Source organism: Labeo rohita, chromosome 5, assembly GCF_022985175.1.
Source record: "Labeo rohita strain BAU-BD-2019 chromosome 5, IGBB_LRoh.1.0, whole genome shotgun sequence".
Lineage (NCBI taxonomy): Eukaryota > Metazoa > Chordata > Actinopteri > Cypriniformes > Cyprinidae > Labeo > Labeo rohita.
This window is the reverse complement of record NC_066873.1, coordinates 26,049,811-26,069,218: the sequence shown is the minus strand read 5'-3', so window position 1 is coordinate 26,069,218 and position 19,408 is coordinate 26,049,811. Positions and strand designations below refer to the sequence as shown.

General features: G+C 34.6%; 2 protein-coding genes across 3 annotated transcripts in view; both read left to right on the top strand.

Moving 5' to 3' along the window:
- The window catches only part of ms4a17c.1 (membrane-spanning 4-domains, subfamily A, member 17C.1), a 73,700-nt gene that overhangs the window by 31,610 nt on the left and 22,682 nt on the right, over positions 1-19,408 (top strand). The gene's annotated exons all lie outside the window — the stretch shown is intronic.
- LOC127165863 (membrane-spanning 4-domains subfamily A member 4A-like) lies at positions 2,399-15,138 on the top strand. Of its 2 annotated transcripts, none has more exons than XM_051110815.1 (7): positions 2,399-2,428; positions 11,737-11,927; positions 12,193-12,300; positions 12,389-12,445; positions 12,881-13,021; positions 13,829-13,966; positions 14,135-15,138. In XM_051110815.1, exons 2-7 carry the CDS (start codon positions 11,760-11,762, stop codon positions 14,141-14,143), a joined length of 621 nt encoding a protein of 206 aa, XP_050966772.1. In that variant the 5' UTR covers positions 2,399-2,428; positions 11,737-11,759; the 3' UTR covers positions 14,144-15,138. The 2 variants fall into 2 exon arrangements, with proteins under 2 accessions (XP_050966772.1, XP_050966771.1); XM_051110814.1 differs by lacking the exon at positions 2,399-2,428 and adding an exon at positions 9,689-9,905.

Sequence of the window (19,408 nt, the reverse complement as noted above, 5' to 3'; positions counted from 1 at the left end):
GAGAAAGAAAACACAATACTCTTACAGAAATTTTCAGAGCACAACCAAAGGCACTGGGGGTAATGCATTTAATGCTGTATTATAATGATATATGTTTTGGGACTATTCTTACTATTTAATTTCTTCTAGATAATTTAAATTGAAAGAACTGTCTTGTCATAAGAGCCCTATGCATATATACTGTACATGTTTGATTTAATGTTGTATATTAAATTTAGTAACTGCATAAATGTTATGCCATCATGAATAAAACATCTAACCTGTACCTGCCATCTAGAATGTCCAGATAACGACTGGAGCAGTTGTCTTATTGATTGGTATTGTACTCACCATCTTCAACAATTCTGCCAGTATTGTTGCCATTAGTGGCATCACCTACTGGGGATCTTTCATTGTAAGTCACTTTTGCTTTATTTTCCTTTACATTTTAATTTTATTTAGAGCAGAAACTTCAACGTTTCTTGTGTTTCTTCCTCAGCACATCAGTGCTGGATCTCTGTCTGTTGCTGCACAGAAAAAAAGTCAATTTGTGTTTGTTAAGTACTGTACATACCATCAAACCAGTTTCAGCACATTATAACTTTTCTTTTATGACATTGTTTCTGGTGTATTTCCATTATTTATTTTATTTATTCTTTTTTGGTTATGACTGTGCACTTTAAATCATCTTAGTCTTAAAAAAAATATAGCAGAGAAAACGATATCTTTATCATACTATTCTTTCATCTGTTAAGGGTGATTTCTGATGAAAGCACTGCTCAGTCCATTTGTTGACTGTGTCTTACAAGCTGTTGTTGAAAGTAAAAATAGCTTCCTTGTTTCTAAAAGTTTAGAGGTCTCTGTAGTCTCAGTCTCTTTCAATATAAAAGTCTTTACTGCTGACTCGTTAAAACAGTCTTTAGTTGCCATCAAATGGCAGAACAATGAAACTAATCACAATCACGACCACACACACACACACCATTTCCCAATACTAAATACTATTGTTGAATACTACTATTATTTATATAAAATATTATTTATTGAATAATAATTTTTAATAAACAACAGCAACAGCTATCATAAGAGTTGTTAGGCAATTCAGTCAATACAGTGCTCTGATATACAACATTAAAGTTACATAAGATATAATGTGATGAGATTTTGCCTTCAGCCAAAACCATTTGCTCAGGAACAAATAAAAGATTAATAAGACCTGTCCATTATATTTACCCCAAACAAATTATATTTCATGTTTAACCACTATAAAGACATCCAAGCCAGTGGCAAATTTCAATAGAACTAGCTGAGGTGAGGCTGCTCTCGGTGGGTTCATGAGTGCTGAATGGCCACTTACACCCTTAAGCTCACATCTTCAAAAATGTTGAAGCGAATTTTCAAAACAAGTATCTCAACTAAAAAAACTACAGCATTATTTTTAACAATTATAATGGATTTGGGCATCCACCATGAAAAACCACCAACAGAGTGATGGTTGGAGTTATCACTCAAATATCACACTCTTAACAACCAATCAGATTCAAGGACCAGACAAAACTGTTGCATGAACACATATAATGTTGGCTGAACATTGTCCCATTTCTGCAATCTTTGGGTGTCCAGCCAACCCTTCTTGTCTGCGCAGACATGATTTTTATAGTTTCTTTTCCTTTTTTCCCCCTTTGATTAAAAGTAATCTTGATTTTCTACAAGCCTTGTCAATCTGTTCTTTGAGTAATTTTCTTAAACTAGTACATTCTGTTGCTGCAGGTGAAAGCCTCTCTTGTGATGAATGTGATCAGTGCCGTAACTGGTAGGGATAGCCATTATACTGATGAGCATAGAGATATGATTATTAATTTATGCTTCAGAGGTGGGTAATAACAAAGTACTTTTATTCAGTTACATTTACTTGAGTACATTTTTAAAGAAAATTTGTACTAAGAGTAGATGTAAAGGTGGGTACTTTAACTCAAGCACATTTCTAATAAAAAAAAAAGTTAAAAAAAAAAAAAAAAAATGTACGTTTACTTTGTTCCACTGGGTGAAATTCCTCTTGTTACTTAATTTTAATGCAATGTTAATAAATGCATAGTTTACTCCAAGAGCGGGGCGTGAGCATTTAATAAATAATAAATAAAATTATTGATTTATTTGTGACTTTTTGCTTAATCCTATTTGTTGAGATGCTGTCATAAATAGCTCAAAATGATACCTGCTTCAATATAATTTGTTTAGAAACTCACTCAGTGTAGTTGATGGATGTTTTTTGTGGAAATACTTTCACAAATGGCTCATATATGTTTTGCAGAGTTTTAATTTGCGGACTGTTGTGATATTGCTGGTGTTCACCATTCCTCAGTTCATCCTCTCCATCTGCATCTCAGCAGTTGCTTGCAAAGCCTCCAGCAGCATCCATTCTACAGTGATCACTGTGGCACTAAACAAGGTAAATGTTTTAATGGTGGTGATGCTGTTACAAGCGTGACTATCAGTTTTATTACAACAACCAATAGTTATTTTAATTTTGATAGACCTTTCTGTTGAAGTCAGTGTTTTTAGAGAATGATGCCACTCCAATAAACAAGCCACAACCAAAGTTAAAGCTAGTTGATTGTAAAAGAAATATAAAATGACCAGAATATTCAATACAAAACTGGCTTTTATCTTAATGTATATCACATTGTTTGAAATAGGAACTCAAGAAGTCAATCACAGTAAATGTTATTTTAGTATCACTGAGATTCTATAATATATTTTGTAGAATGGATAGTTCCAATCCTTGAATCTGATTGGTTGAGCCACGTTCGAAGCTGTTGTAAATTACTCTACAAACATACACCTTTGTTTACTTCTGTATGTTGCTCGGCAAGCACTTTGTTGCAACCACAACTGTTTCTGAGGAACTACATTGTTTGGTGGAAGAATACTTGTTTTTATTTATATCATTACATGTATATAACTATTATAAAAGCAATAAGCCCCATGAAGCTGTGGTTTACAGTGAATTTATAACAGCTAAAGAGGCTTATTGCTGTAATAATATACAGATAACAAGATGCTGTTATTTGTGATGATGAACAGCAGGCCAGAGGAACAAAACACAATACGGCTCTTAAAGAATTTCAGGATTTTTTTTTTTTAATATTATTTTTTTGTGATAAAATAAAAAGCTCATATGTACTCAAAATGTGGTGGTCTGATTGCTGTTAGACTGTAATGCATAAAACATTATTATAGCTTCCTTTTTTATGTGAAAAAAAAAAAACACCTGATCCGTATACAAGAACACAAGGCCAGTGAAAGCAATTGCAAGCAATGTTCTTGACAAAAGCAACACACAACACCAGACAAGATCAGATGGTGAGAAAACAAACACCCAGACTATGTGCTAAACATGACAAGACAAAAGAAAGGAAACAGGATCCACAAGCATGTGTTCACAATAACAGACCAAACATGGATCAGGCAGCATCTTGATCTCGAAAATAAACTGAAATCGAACCAGACAAGAGTGTCAAGATCCTGTCGCCTGCCCCAAACACACAACACACCACATGAATGATAACACGCACGGCATGAGACCCACTCAAAGACACACACTCACACAGAAACAAGACAATACACTATGTTTTAATGAAATCTATTTTTTTTTTCTTTCACAAAAATTGTTGCTCCAGTATATTTACGAAAGAAATTTTTTTTTTTGATCACCATTAATTTTGGGACCAGTAAAAAAATAAATAAGTAAATAAAATAAAAAGTGCCTTTTAACCAACACCGTACTCCACTGATGCATTTGCATGAACAGAATAAAAGGCAACCACATTACTTTCCATGGTAAATGCTCTTTTACCACAGTGGTATCAGCTTCCTTAGAAAACTGAGAACAAAGATCTTTGTATAGTGTTTTAGGAACTGAACAGAATAAAATGTAACATATTCTTGCTCTAACAACAGAACAAGAATGTTTGTGTATATTTTATAATTATTGCGAAAACTGACCTCATAATATACTTTTACTTTAGGCCCAGTGTTTTATTTATGTATATTGTTTGTCAGTATCTTAGCATGGTTTTAACCTTTACAACAAGAAAAAGTCAATTTAAATGTAACAAAAGCAAAACTCTATTGCATCTTGCCATTTTGATAGAAATCCACCTCTAATTTCTGATTGTGGCTGCGTGTTTTGGGTTTTGTATGTCGAATGTTTAGACCTTAGTCAGGGTGGATGGCATTTTGAATTTTATCTTGGATGAAAATGAGGCTGTGAGGCATAAACCTAGCCTTTACATGCACACACTGTGCATATAAAAGCTCTTACTGTTATGTACTTATTATGTATACTTCTTATGAACTTTCCATAACTCACACCTAACTCACAACTGTTTTATTTTTGAATGCATTTATAGTTAATAAATTACATTATGTAAGGAATAATTGACTACAAGCCGTTGAATTATTAGAAACTAATGTACACCCAAGGTGGTTTTGGACCCATTCGAAGTACTGCAGCAAAGACGTTAGAAAAAATAATTTTTCTTTAAAGCTAAAAGCTGACAACATGTTAAAAAAATAATATTAATTTCAAAACAACAGCAAAAACCAATACTAATGTAAGTAAAACTGCTTGTGCTTACTGAAGGCAAGTAAAAAGTCTAATTATGAAATATAGCTGCAAGCAGCAATTGCGGGGCCAAGCACAAAAGAGGCAGAATGAGGAGTTAAGCACGGCAAGGAGCAGCAGACCGACTACAACAGTGAGTAACTTAAGCCATTTTAGGATAATATCAGTTGAAATGGCTGAAAAATCATAAATACAACCAGTCGTAATAAAATTTAATGGCTTATCACTTTTGACCAACAGGTGGTGCTGTTTTCAAATTGATGTGACGTGTTCTGTGTGAAATGACAATGACACACACAAAGTTTGCCGTCATTATGTCAAAGCTTTGCAGAGATACAGCCTCAGATGTAGTTTGGCATCTTTCCAGCAAATTTGTTGATGCGCTAAATGAAAACGGTTTTGTATATCGACACGAAATTCATAACTTTTTGCCAGCATAGTCTGAAGATGATCTGAGTCAAATTTGGTGAAGATCGGACTAACAGTCTGGGAGGAGTTCGAAAAAGTAGGTTTTGTACATTAATCAAAATGGCGGACAGGAAGTTTGGCCAATTTCGGCATAATGGGTATGAATGTTCTCGACTTGACCCAAGGAATCTATTGGCGTCAGTTTCATTCCAATAGGCTAATGTAAACAGAAGTTATTAGCATTTTTGTAAATTTCATTATTAATGTTTAGTGAATGGCGTATTACTTCTGACCCATAGGTGGCACTGTTACCAAATTGATGTGGCTTGGTCAGAGTGTGGTGACAATAGCACATATAAAATTTGGTGTCAATATGTCAAAGCTTTGCAGAGATACAGACTCGGATGCAATTTGGCATCTTTCCAGTAAATTCGTTGATGCGCTAAACGAAAACGGTTTCGTGTATCGACACAAAATCCATAACTTTTTGTCAGCATGGTCTGAAGATGATCTGAGTCAAATTTGGTGAAAATTGGACTAACGGTCTAGGAGGAGTTCGAAAAAGTAGGTTTTCAACATGAATCAAAATGGCGGACAGGAAGTTCAGCCAAAATTGGCAAAATTGGTATCGGTGTTCTCAGCACGACCGAAGGAATCTATCAAAATCAGTTACATTTCAATAGGCTAATGTACGCAAAAGTTATTAGCAATTTTTGAAATTTCGTTATAACTTTTGACCACAAGGTGGCCCCAAAATTTTTATGTACATTCAGGGCATGGTACAGAACATTTTTGTAATTAATGTCGAAACGATACGCTAATCGGTTCTCAAGATACAGCATTTTAAAGCTAAATTCAAAATGGCCGACACCCAAAATGGCTGACATGGGAAAATTGGATATGGTTCGACTCGGTATGACACACCGAATCTAAAGAGACCAGTTTTGTGATTTTTGGACAAATCATTCAGACGTTATAAAGAAAAATAGCCATTTTTCGTATCTTCTGACCACTAGGGGGGCACTGCACCGAAACACTGCAGGTAGGCTCAGGTCATGCTTGTTATAACACACACCAAGTTTGGTGTCAATATGCCAAACTGTTACGGAGATATAGCCTCACATTGATTTTTGCTAGCTTTTCGTAGAATTCTTTCGCGTGTTATTCGTGAACGGCTGGACGAATCGACTTGAATTCCATAACTTTTTGCCAGCGTGGTCTGAAGATGATCTGGATCAATTTTTGTGACAATCGGTGCAACGGCCTAGGACGAGTTCGAAAAAGTAGGTTTTACGAACAATTGAGAATAGCGAAAAAACTAAACCTTACGATTTTTGAATTTTGGTGTCCATTCAACTCGGCATAAGCCAAGGAATCAGAGGAAAAAAGAATTTTTGTTGTGTGACTTACGGTTCAAACGTTATTAGCATAAATCTTTTGAAAGTTTGGACAAGTGGTGGCGCTAGAGAGTTTGAGTTAGAGACTCCAAACTTGCTATGGTTAATGTTGGGACTGTCCTCTATCAGTGTGCAAAATTATACAACTTTCCCGCAAGCGGTTCTATGGGCTGCCATAGACTTGCGGCGGAAGAGGAAGAAGAAGAAGAAGAAGAAGAAGAAGAAGAAGAAGCGGAATAATAATAACGCCAACGGATACAATAGGTGCCATCGCACCTTCGGTGCTTGGCCCCTAATTACAAGCAAAAAGATAAATAAAGATATTAATTCAAAATACAAATCAAATAGTTTTTTAGTTTTGCAGTACTGTAAGTGTGTAGCAATAACATGTGAAAGAGAACTTAATTCAGCATTTGCATGCTGACTTAGAGGCACTGCCTGTGAGCGTGCTTTGAATGTGCGCGCACAGAAACCTGTTGGCTTTCAAGTACTGGACAGAACTTAAAAATGTGAATACTGATCGATCAAATCAGTGACATTTCCGTCATAACTAAATAGGATTAGACCATTATGCATTTTTATGTAACTGACATGAAAAATTTGTGTTAAAGAAAAAAATTAAGACAACTAATCTAAGCATTTATAGCAACCCGACACTGGACTTGTATTTTTAGTCTCCATTTTGCACTTTACTTTGAGATCAGTCCAGTTCAATTTTGGACCAAGCATATTTGAAATGTTTGGTGTCAAATAGTTGAGGTTACTGTCAGTTAAAACCAGGTTTCAGTTTAATGAACAAGAAACTGCCTGACAAGAAAACACATCAGTGGTAAGCTTTTGTGGTCAATTCATCCTCTGCATCTGGTCTCAGTATTTTTAAAGCCACTTGCTTTTAGTGTCCAATGTTTCACTAAACAAATTAAATGATTTTAATGGTGCTGTGACAACTATCAGCATAATTACTTAGATGAGGTTATCTTTATATGTTGTAGTTATCTACAGTATGCTCGTGCAATGGCAGCCTAAAAATCTGGAGTGTACAAGTAAGCTACAATACTACAGTCTGCTCACATCAGATCTGCTCACATCAACAATCTCTCCACACAGCTGAGTAGAGCAAAGGTACAACTAAAAGAATGGAATGGAAATATCAAGCCACAAAGCCACAGGCACAACTGCCTGTTACCTGTTGGTGTAAAACTAGTGTTCTGGTGCAGTAGTTTGGGTTTTATTGTTACATTAAATTATTAGATCTGCCTTATTTATTATTTATTAAATTACGTCATTTAATTACAAAATAAATGTAATTGTAATTAGTTACAGTTACTGAGAAAAAATGTGTAATTAAATTACAGTTACTTTTGAAAAATGCCAGTGATTACAAAGGGGATTACATCTGAAATTTTTACACACCCACCCCCACTTACAGATTTAATTGACTTCTTTCATAAATTGCATTGACTGCTCTAAAATGAGACACCAATGTTTCAGGAGTTTAGGACACAGAATAGGACACATGCTTATTCGATAACTATTTGGGTTTATGCATAAACTTTATTGTTTAAGATGGTTTTCTTCCAAGGCATTGTTAGATGCTAGTGTTTTCTGTCATAACTATGCAAACATTTGATTTCAAACACAGTACCATAGCTATTAAACTACTTCTTGTTATGATTGTATTTAGATAAGAGCTGTTAAGTCTGAATTTGTGGCATCGGTGCCAATACCCTCGTGGTTAGCACGCTGACATATAGTGCAACTGCGCTCACGGTGACTTGAGTTCGATTCCCGTCTCAAGGCCCATTTGCCGATCCTGCTTCCCTCTTTCCTGTCATCCCTACTGTCATATCACAATAAAAGGCATAAAAAGCCCCCCAAAAAAAAGTAAAAAAAAAAAAAAAGTATGAATTTGTGTGGCTGTGCTTTAAATTCAATTATTGCACAGCTCTGTGGAATGCTTGATTCTGATTGGTCAGTCATGACGCTCCAAGGTATGTTATTCCCCGATAACAACTGGTAAAAGCTAATAACTCAGACTCATTCGGGGCAACTTAAGTGCTATATTCTTGGTAGTTTTTCTTGGTGGAAGCTTTGCATTTGGTTAGCTAATAAAATATTAAAGCTTAATTTAAAATTATGTGGACAATTTCTTAATTCTGTCATCCTGGTATCGTGGACTCACTCTATTGTTTCATACAAACACAGCTGCTGCCATTTTTTTTTTTTTTTTTTTTTGTACACTGTAATGATAAATAAGATAACTAACATACTAGTACTACTACTTAATTATTTATGTGGTGAAATGTTGCGTAAGAAAAGTGGTATGACTGCACTGTATCCCTAAAATGTGTATGAACTTGCCGCTTGCTAGCAACTGATTTCTTCATGGAAGCTTTGCGTTCAAATATTTCAACTCAGATCAGTGTTTCGTGTCTCTATTATTTTGACACAGAACATCTAAATAATCTATCAAGCAGCTGTGTAATAAGTGAGATAATGTACATCCAGCCAGTTGTTATCGCAAAATAAAGATGTATGTTTTCCCTTACTTATTATAATCTTAATTCAAGTGTTTTGAAAGGATTTTGAGAGTCTGACAGTAATCAGTGTTGAGTGCTACTGTAAGGTTAACTCTGCCTGGTTTAAATGTTTCAAAAAGATTAACAGTTGAAAATATTAAAAATTTAGAAAAGTAATAAAAAAGTAATTAAAAGTAATAAGTTACATTACTTTAATAAAGTAACTGAAAAATTACACTACTTATTACATTTTAAATCAAGTAACCTGTAATCTGTAACCTATTACATTTCCAAAGTAACCTTCCCAACATTGCACATATACGTCCATCAAATACTTTTACTTCAAACTCGCTAAATTCCAGCCTCAGCCCAAACAGAAGTGCAGTACTTACATAGAAACCTATACAAAGTAGCCAGAAAGAAATGCTAATTTTAAAGAAATGTGTCAGATGGATTTAGAGGCTTTTGCATCTTAACTCTTTATATATATATATATATATATATATATACTTACACGTACACAATTGTTGAACTGAACTATCAACACTAAATTGAAATTTGAAAGTGGAATTTGCATTTGTCTTATTTATCTATTATGTTATTTTCCAATTTCATTTGAAGCTGCTTCGAAACAGTCTCTATTGTTTAAATCACTTGACTTGACAAAGAGACAAAAACTGCAAATGTGGCCAAATACAGAATTATTGTATGTGTTTTGAACACAGACATGTCTGATGATGCTTGTAATCACAGATATTTTCAACCTTAATCAAAGTCTGTAATTTATAGCCCTTGTAGTTTGTCTAATCTGTATATAAAGCTTTTTAAATTTTAGAAGGAAGGGCATGAGCATAATCCTTACAAGTATAAAGCAAGCTGATATGACACAAGCTCCTCCTTAGTGGTCCTTCACAACCCACTCATACAAAGATACACCAGAACGATCAGACATCAACACAACTCATTCAACTTCAGGTAAAATATTTTATTTTTCAGTTAACATCTATTATTAATTAACAATAAAGCCTATATTTATATGCATACGTTGATATACATCAGTTAAAAATAACCATCATCTATTGACTTTGATCATCTTTGACTAAAGGATCTTTCACATCAGTGATGCTTATTTTATTGTGATGCTTTGCAACATAAAATTCCATATAAGTGTTTTGAGATTTGTTTGGATATCGGGGGACAGAAACACAATTAATAAAGATCCTAACTTTAAAAATGTCAAAATCAAATTAAACATACAATCATGCAAAATATCCTTGTCAAAATACAGTATACATTTATAACTCCTTATCAAAAGATTATGATATGAGTATACACTAGAGCAGACCTGGGCATTTTATGGCCCCCGGGCCACATCCAGCCCTCTGGCTGTCCTTGACTGGCCCGCCTGAGGTAATTCGTGAATTAAAAGTCAATCACAAATAGATGTAATTAGGTGCAGGCAATATAACCGCACTGCTTTTATTTTCGAGGCAACCGCTGTTATGATTGTTATTGTTGTTGTTGTTGTTATTGTTATTGCTATTATTATTATTATTATTATTTAATTTACATAGCCTATATGTCCGTTTGTGTGACCACATCTTAAATGTGTTCGCGATCATGTAGGACAGCTTTCAAGAAATGTAAGTTTGCCGTTAGCCCTTAGAAATATGAATTTATTTTTTTCCTTATTTTTGTCTAAATATTTTTCTTCTTGTTTTTTTTTTAAATCTTATTTTCATATCATTGCATGTTAAAAATAGCCTAATTTACTTATTTGCAGATGAAAATGTGAAATGGCAGTCTAGGCTAACATTTTTATAAATATTTGTAAGATATTATATATTCATCATATTTTACTTAACCTGTTTTGTATATTAATTACTTAATCCATAAATTAGTCATTCATTAAAGCAGGTTTTTTAGGCTAAGCGACATCCGTTTGATCTTTATCAACAACAACAACTAATGATCAACGAATTTGAGCGGCATCAGACCGTTCGATAATTTTAAAACGTCAAATAGCCTTTTATTTATAGGTTGTAACTGCATCTGACTCGGATGTAGACTGGTGAAGATTTATTTTAATAAACTTGTTTGTGCGGAGCATGAGAATGCACCTGCATAACAGGGATGAGCCCGCGCGATGAGTTGTATTTTTCCTGATAATAAAACTTCGAAACTGATCTTATTTATGCAAACACATTAAAACGTTGCTTTTGTAGAATAACGAAAACAAACAGGACGCACTTTCTGCAGTCTCTGAATCTGGACCGAAACTCAGTGTATAGCTACCTCACAGACATGAGAAATATATCTATATTAAGTTTAAAATGTCTACTTTTAAACGAACCAATGCAAAAACAAATGTTCCCAGATTAATTTAATTTCTCTAAAGGCGCGTCCAGAATTAGCACTGAGTATTTCATCTTTGCAGCCGACAAGGAAACATAACGTGCAAAAATGCACATTTTCAAACCTGTTTTGAGAAAGTTCATTAAATAGTGATATAATTGTGTGCTCCACATTTTTATTGTATGATTGTAATGTTCCATTTACTGTCTTTTATAAAAATATAAAATATATTATGCAGTTAAGTTTATTGGTCTGGCCCTCTGAAACCACCCAAGTTTCTCATGTAGCCCCTTGGGAAAATTAATTGCCCACCCCTGCACTAGAGTGACAACATTTATAGTTGTTTTAAATATAAATACAGATGCACATAAAAAGCAAAGATTCTGTATTAATAAGCACAGTGAATCATATTATTAATTGTTATTAAATTACTATTAATGCTTAATTACAGGTGAAATCCAAAACCAACTTAGAATGGAAACCAGTGAGGTCATCTCAACAGACAGAGCTACAATTGCCATTAAGATAAATCCACAAGAGGCGAAAGACAGCGTTATTTATGATGATATACAGGAGGCCAGAGGAGCATGTCACAACACAACTCTTCAAAAGTTTTTCAAAGCCCAACCAAAGGCACTGGGGGTAATGCATTTAATGATTATTATATAACTATAATGAACACACAGTTATGTGAAAATAAACGGACACCCTATTGAATTCCGTGTCAGGATATGATAAAGTTTTGGAATTATTCTTAGCATTTAATCAGATCACTTAAGATGACAGCAGTCTCTTGTACCCTAGTGGAGAGATATAGCTCTGATTCCCTTTAGTGCATTAAACATCAATATGTCTTCTGTTTTTGTGTCTCCAAACATAAACACCTGGACCTATATCTGCCCTCTAGACTGTACAGATAATGACTGGAGTGATAGTCTTTTTACTTGGTATTGTACTCACCGGATTTCCTACTATTTCTGTCATTAGTGGCATCACCTACTGGGGATCTTTCATTGTAAGTTTCATTTAAAAAGTTTTGGTTTATTACCTTTTAATTCTAATTTCCAGAATTAACTTTAACATGTCCTGTGTTTATTTCTCAGTACATCAGTACTGGATCTCTGTCTGTTGCTGCGCAAAATAAACTTCATCCATGTGTGGTATGTGCTGAAATCTTTCACCTTTTGATCCTTATTTGTACATCATTATTTACATTACTTAACTAATTGTTGTGCAATTTAAATCACCAGAATCTGTCAACAATTGAGCAATAGTGGAGAAATCATCATCTGTTAGCAGTTAAGCTCTTACTGCATTTAGATTGGTAAAAAAAAAAAAAAAATCTCCGATCAAGATTTACATCAGGTGTAAAACTGACCTTGCCTAACTCATTATATTGAATATATGAAGAGTTCAGATGCAAAAGTTGATAGTACCACCAGTAAGTAACAAACTGAGAACAAACAAAGAGAAATCCATTCTTTAACCACTAACAGATCAAAATATCTGGCTCATTATTACTTTACAGAGTTTAGGATGTTTTACAAGTGTGTGCCATTACAATTCCTGTCACTTAAAAGCTTTTCTCCCTGTAGGTGAAAGCCTCTCTTGGAATGAACGTGATCAGTGCCGTAACTGCAGGAATAGCCATCCTTTTGATGGCTGCAGACATGATAATCACCTTGACCCACATAAATTACTACTATAATAGTAACTATGGCTACATATATTCTCAGGTAGTAAATATACACTGTTTTGTTTTAATGTGTATCAATAGTTTTTAGCTATTAATTGTGCTTTTATTTACTTAAAAGTTCACCCAAAAATGAAGACTGTTATCATTTAAGTCTAGACATTAATCATTAAAAATCTTAATATAAATCTCAGGTTGATCCTCACAATGCTACTGGATGATCTGAAAAGATTTGAAATATAGTGCACAAGTCATATGAACAGTTTTTTTTTAAAGCTTACATGGTGTTTTCTTGTCTGAAGCGTGAAAGATCAGTCTTCATCCACTGTAATTGCATTACAGGGGTCATGACCTGAGAAATCAAAATTCTCTCGATCTTTTGACATATAAGAGGTTATTGTACTGTAAAAACATCCTGTAAGTTTCAGAGCTCAAAATATGGTCATTAGTCTAAAAACAGCTTATATTGAAGCCAATCTGCCAAAACCACAGGTTGTGGAACATTATGACATAATAGTGTGACTAACTCCATAGAAGATCAACATCAACTTCTACATCACCGACTGTTTAGCATTATAAAGGGACCTCAGAGAACAGTAGAAAAACAAAACAAACAAACAAACAAAAAAAACAAACAAAACAATTCAGTTCATGACCCCTTTAAAGCAGCCTTTAAAATACTTTCTTCTGAAGAAAAAAAGTAAAAATAAAATGACAAGTGTAAATGCTGAATGAACTTTTATATCCTGATTTTTTAAATACACATCATCAGAATGAACTCAATATAATTGCTGGGATGTTATTTGTGGAACTGCTTTCATATATGGGCATGTTGAATGTGTGTTTTCAGGGGTTTCGTTTAAGGATCCTTGGAATATCGCTGGTGTTCTGCATCCTTCAGTTAATCATCTCCATCTTTATCTCAGCATTTGCCTGCAAAGCCACCAGCAGCACAGACCCAACAATGGTCCATGTGGCACTAAACCGGGTAAACGATTTAGTGGTGATGATGTAATTGCTATAAACAGACTGGTAGTTAGTTTTATCCCAACAACCAATAGTTATTTTGATCTAGATATAACTTCTACTGGGTTTTAATTTTGTGTGGATCTTGTTATTCCCTTATATACTAATATATCTTGTTATTACTTTCCAGGGATACTGAGTCACAGTAAGGATTATCCTGTAAATCCTGTGTGGATCCAATGGATGCAGGGAATTGATATCTCATAGTATTGCTTCTGATGACTCAATTATTATTTTTATCTATTTCTAGTGTATTTGCAAGAAGAGATTAAGAATATATGCATGCACATGTTTTATAATTATTGGAAATTTGACCTCCAAACCATTATTAAACACACATGAACAAGCTAATCAATCAATCAATCAAGCTAGTCTTCAGGATTACTAAATGACAGGCAGGTGAGTTGATCAGGATTGGAGCTAAATTAAACCAGACACTTTGAAGGCCAGAGTCGTGAAACCCTGCGTTGTTAACCACATGTTGACATTTAAAGCAAAACATAATTGGACTCATATATGAGTCTTTTAAATAAAGGTGGTCATTATAATTATCCTCAAACCTGCAATGTTTGTCTGCCATTATTTCTGTGACGTAGCTACTTCACCTTTTAATACATTCGCAAAATTCCCGCCTGTTGGCCCTTGTGCTTGGTGAAATTGTTCACCTTTCACTGGAACTCCCCTTCAAGTCAAAGTTCTGAATCAGAAACCTGGAGGAACCACAACAACTCCAACTTCAAAATCTAATATGGCTGTTCAGTGTATCAACAAATGTGGAAAAAGTTTATTTATTTTTATTATTAACATTTCTGTTTGTCACACTGCAGTCAACTTAGGTGTGACGTCATTCCCAGCTCCAACATCCAATTTCCAAGTTAAAGGGATTGCAGAATTAGACCAGGAAGGCTACTGTGAGGGAAATCATTGGTTAAATGAAATTTTGTAGTACTATTCTTCAGGAGTACAACCACAAACTTTTGTTGCGTTTTCACCATTTCTTTTTTTTTTTTTTTTTGGTGACTGCTTTCTGAATAGTGGTAAAAAAAATGCTGGCTCTTTTATTGTACTGTATGCATTTTTATTTCATTTTTTATTTATTTTAATATTTTGAAGTGGATTTGCCATTGTGTTCTAGAAATCAACAAATATGTCTGTGATAGCTACACTGTGTTTGTGCCAATGCTATAAAAACATGTAATCTCAAACTTTGTGTACCTGTTTTTTTTTTTTTTTTTTTGTCCCGGTGGGGACTTGAATACACACAGACTCATGGGGACTCGTGTCAGCATGGGCACCTAAATTGAGGTCCCCATGGTGAAACAAGCCTCTTAATCATACATAATTTTTTGAGAATGTAAAAATGCAGAATGTTTCCTGTGAGGGGTAGGTTTAAGGGCAGAGTTGGTGTAGGGTGCTAGAAAATTCTGTTTGTACAGCAGAAAACCATTACGCCCATGCAGAGTCCCCACAAGGATAGCAAACTAGATGTGTATGTTTGTGTGTCTGTTCAGCACTCTTGATGTTTCACCCCTTCAGTTGTGTTTTTTTTTTTTATACATTATGGCTCAATTATAATTTATTTCACAAATTCTCAAAAATGTACCCTACCCCCACCCCAACAAATTGGGACTGAAAAGAAGTGATTTTTCATAAGACATTTCCTTTACTTGTCTACTAAAATATTAATACTTGTTAACATCCATAAGTAGGTCATATTTGTCACAATTAGCACATAAACACAAGAAGCTTTTTTGTTTCAACTGTACTTATGTTGGGAACAGTTGGAACAGTACCCTAGTACAGTTGAAACACCCATCCTTAATGCTGTAAAGCTGCTTAACCAATTCATTGCAAATGTAAAATACTTTTAAAAATGAATATTCAGCAGTTTTTCCATTCAGTATTTTATTTGATTATTTGTTTAGTTAAAAGTAGTTTATTTGTAAAACATTGTACAGTAATGGCAAACAGCGATACAATTTTTAATTTCAGTTCATCATTTTAATAGTAACAGTTGAAAAGTTGAGTAGCAGTAAAAAAAAAAAAAAAAAACTTACATACTTACATACAATCTTTTCTCATACACTGACTACATGCTGGCGATTACATGCTTCAAAATGCTGCAACTGCACCACAAAAGTATGAAAAAAGTGACAAGTAGTCCATGTTCAAAGTGTTTGAAAGTCATACAGTGCCCTCCAGTAATATTGGCACCCTTGGAAAACATGAGCAAAGGTGGCTGTGAAAATAAATCTGCATCATTAATCTTTCTGATCTTTCATTAAAAAAATGTACAAAATTCTACCCTTTCATTGGAGCAAAACAACTGAAAGTGGGGGGAAACTCACATTATGAAATACATGTTTTTTTTTCCCAATGCATATTGGCCACAATTATTGGCACCCCTAGAAGTAAAATATCTCTGAAGTATATTCCCATTCATATTATACTTTTTTAGCACATCAGGATGGCTAGGAGTATGAAATTGTCCAGCCATGACTTTCTGTCCCACAGGATTATAAATATGAGGAACACACAGACCAAATTCCCTTAATCATCCATCACAAGGAGTAAAACCAAAGAATATAGTTCTGATATGCAGAACAACATTGTTGAGCTTCACAAAATAGAAAGTGGCTGTAAGAAAAAAACTAAAGCACTGCAAATCCCCATTTCCACCATCAGAGCAATAATTAAGAAGTTCCAACTAAAGATGTTACAAATCTGCCTGGAAGAGAGCATGTGTCTTTATTGTCCTAATGCATGCTGAGGAGGAGGGTTTGAGGGGCCATAGACTCTCCAAGCATCACAGCTGGAGAATTGCAGAGATTTGTTGAGTCTTGGGGTCAGAAATCCTAAAATAAAATTATCAAACAGCCCCTAAATGACCACATGTTGTTCCGGAGGGTTTCAAGAAAAATCCTCCTTGCTCTTTCAAAAACAAACTCCAGCATATTCAGTCATCAGACATGACTGGAACTTCAAAAGGGACTGGCTTCTATGGTCTAAAAAATTAGCTTTTTGGCAGTAAACCCACCAGATGGTTTTGGTGCAGACAGGGATTAAAAAAAAGTACCCCATGCCCACGGTGAAAAATACTGCTGGGTCTTTAATGTTGTGGGCCTATTTTTCTGCCAGAGGTCCTGGACATCTTGCTCAGATACATGCCGTCATGGATTCTATCAAATACCAGCAGATAAAAAAAAAAAAAAATCAAAACTTGACTGCCTCTGTTGGAAATCTTATAATGTGCCGTGATTGGTTCTTCCAGCAGGGCAATGATCCAAAACAAACATCAAAATTAACACAAAAATGTGTCATTGAGCACAGAATGAAGCATCTACCATGGCCATCCCAGTTCCCTGACCTGAACCCTGTAGAAAGTGAAGAGAAAAAGCACCAACATGAAGCTGGGAATCTGAAGAATCTAGAGATCTGTATGAAGGAATGCTCTCAAATCTCTTGTCAGGTGTTCTCAAAACTCATCAGACATTGTTGGAGAAAACTCAGAGCTGTTATCTTGGGAAAAGGACGTTGCAATAATTGGGTGCCAATAATTGTGGCCAATGTGAACTAGAGAAAAACATTTCATAATGAGTTTTACCCCCAGTTTCCATTGTACTTCAGTGAAAGGTTAGAATTTTGTACATTTTTTTAATGAAAGATGAAAGGGATAAACAATGCCGATTTATTTTCACAGCCACCTTTGCTCATATTTACCAAGGGTGCCAATATTACTGGAGGGCACTGTATGTAGGGTTGGGTATTGAGAACTGGTTCCATTTTAGAACCGGTTCAAAATTTCCAAGAACCACGCAAGCACAATGAACTACGGTCCTGGTGAGGGTTCCCGGCCTGTGTCCGTTCTGGAACCATTCCGAGTATTTCGTTCTGGGCCGGATCTGATTTCTCTTTGTATTTATTTATGCTACTGCTAATTTATTTGCTTTTTCCTATTTTATTGCTGTTTACTTGACTTACAAACAATTTAATTCTTGAAATTTATATTAGTCGTTTATTAATTGTTTTTGCTGTGGTATTTTTTGTTAAAACCATAGGCAAAAGTTCCTCTTAGGCCTAAGTGTTCTGTAGGCTGCTGATTTTTGCTCATGTTATTCAGCTGCAACAGAAAGCTTTGTAAAATACAGAATAAAAATGTTTGATCTAATTTTTTATTGACATTTTAATGTTATTGGAATCGAAACTAGGAAACTTTAAGAATCGGAATCGCTAAGCAGAATCGGAATGCTTAAATTCAAACGATACCCAACCCTAGTCATATATGCCTCCTTATAGTATGATGTAATAATATTAAGATAATATTAGAATATATAGAAACTCACCCAGTAGATATTATTTGCGAAACAATTCTGATATGTTGAATATTTTTTAGCGATACGATCTTGGAATCCTTGGAATATTGCTGGTGTTCTTCATCCTTCAGTTCATCATCTCCATCTTTATCTCAGCATTTGCATGCAAAGCCACCAGCAGCACAGACCCAACAATGATCAATGTGGCACTGATTGGGTAAATGATTTAGTGGCAATTATATAATTACTATATATCAGAGGTCGCGTTAACCGAAAAGTCATTGACAGAATTTTTTTTTTTATCAGTGACGGAAAAATCTGAAGGCCGTCCATCATTTTGAGAGATTACACTGAGAGTGATCTATTGTAGATTGTAGCTGCAATCCCACCCCTGTCCAGTGGTGGCAAGTGCACTCCAGTCTGGCAGCAGAGCATGAGATACAGAACAAAAATGAGACTGTCACAAATGTTTTCCTATGCGTTTGATTACGCAAAGGCTAGTACACAGAAGCTATAACAATCTATCACGCCACATTAAAGAGTGCCAAAACTGTATTTATTGCTTAAATTTCCTAATAAAATTGACAGAGTTTGAAATCTGAGACTTTGTTTCATGTCAGAAGTAACACAAAGCCTAGCCTATTGCTATTTATTGGAAAGAAGAGGCACTACGCATTGTTCATTCATCAGCTGAAAACAGCATAGAACAAAAGATTGATTGTGATTTTAGAATCGATATTGGTTCATCAAAATGAGAATCTATTAAAATTGAGAAATTTTTAAACACTACGGTGTCGTCCTCTAGATTCATGATTAAAAATGAAAATGTGAACAAAAATAAAAGCAATTAAACGTGTTATTCAAATTCAAATATGAAAATTAAAATGACGGGTAATAATAGATTATTTCTACCTTTTTTTTAACAACCCTGTTCGTCAAAATGACGGACAATGTTAAAGTTTAGCGTAACCTCTGATATATAACATTTCCTCCAGGAATTTGGTTGAGAGCCACTGGCCTAAACTGTTCAATTTTCGGTAAAGCATCTTTAGTCTTTTCTTGTTGAAATGTAGTTATGTTACATAACACAA

Coding starts and splice junctions, on each gene's coding strand:
- LOC127165863 (XM_051110815.1), top strand. CDS start 11,760: ATGGAAACCAGTGAGGTCATCTCAACAGACAGAGCTACAATTGCCATT. Junction 11,928..12,192: donor CCCAACCAAAGGCACTGGGG/GTAATGCATTTA, acceptor TCTGCCCTCTAG/ACTGTACAGATAATGACTGG. Junction 12,446..12,880: donor ATAAACTTCATCCATGTGTG/GTATGTGCTGAA, acceptor TTCTCCCTGTAG/GTGAAAGCCTCTCTTGGAAT.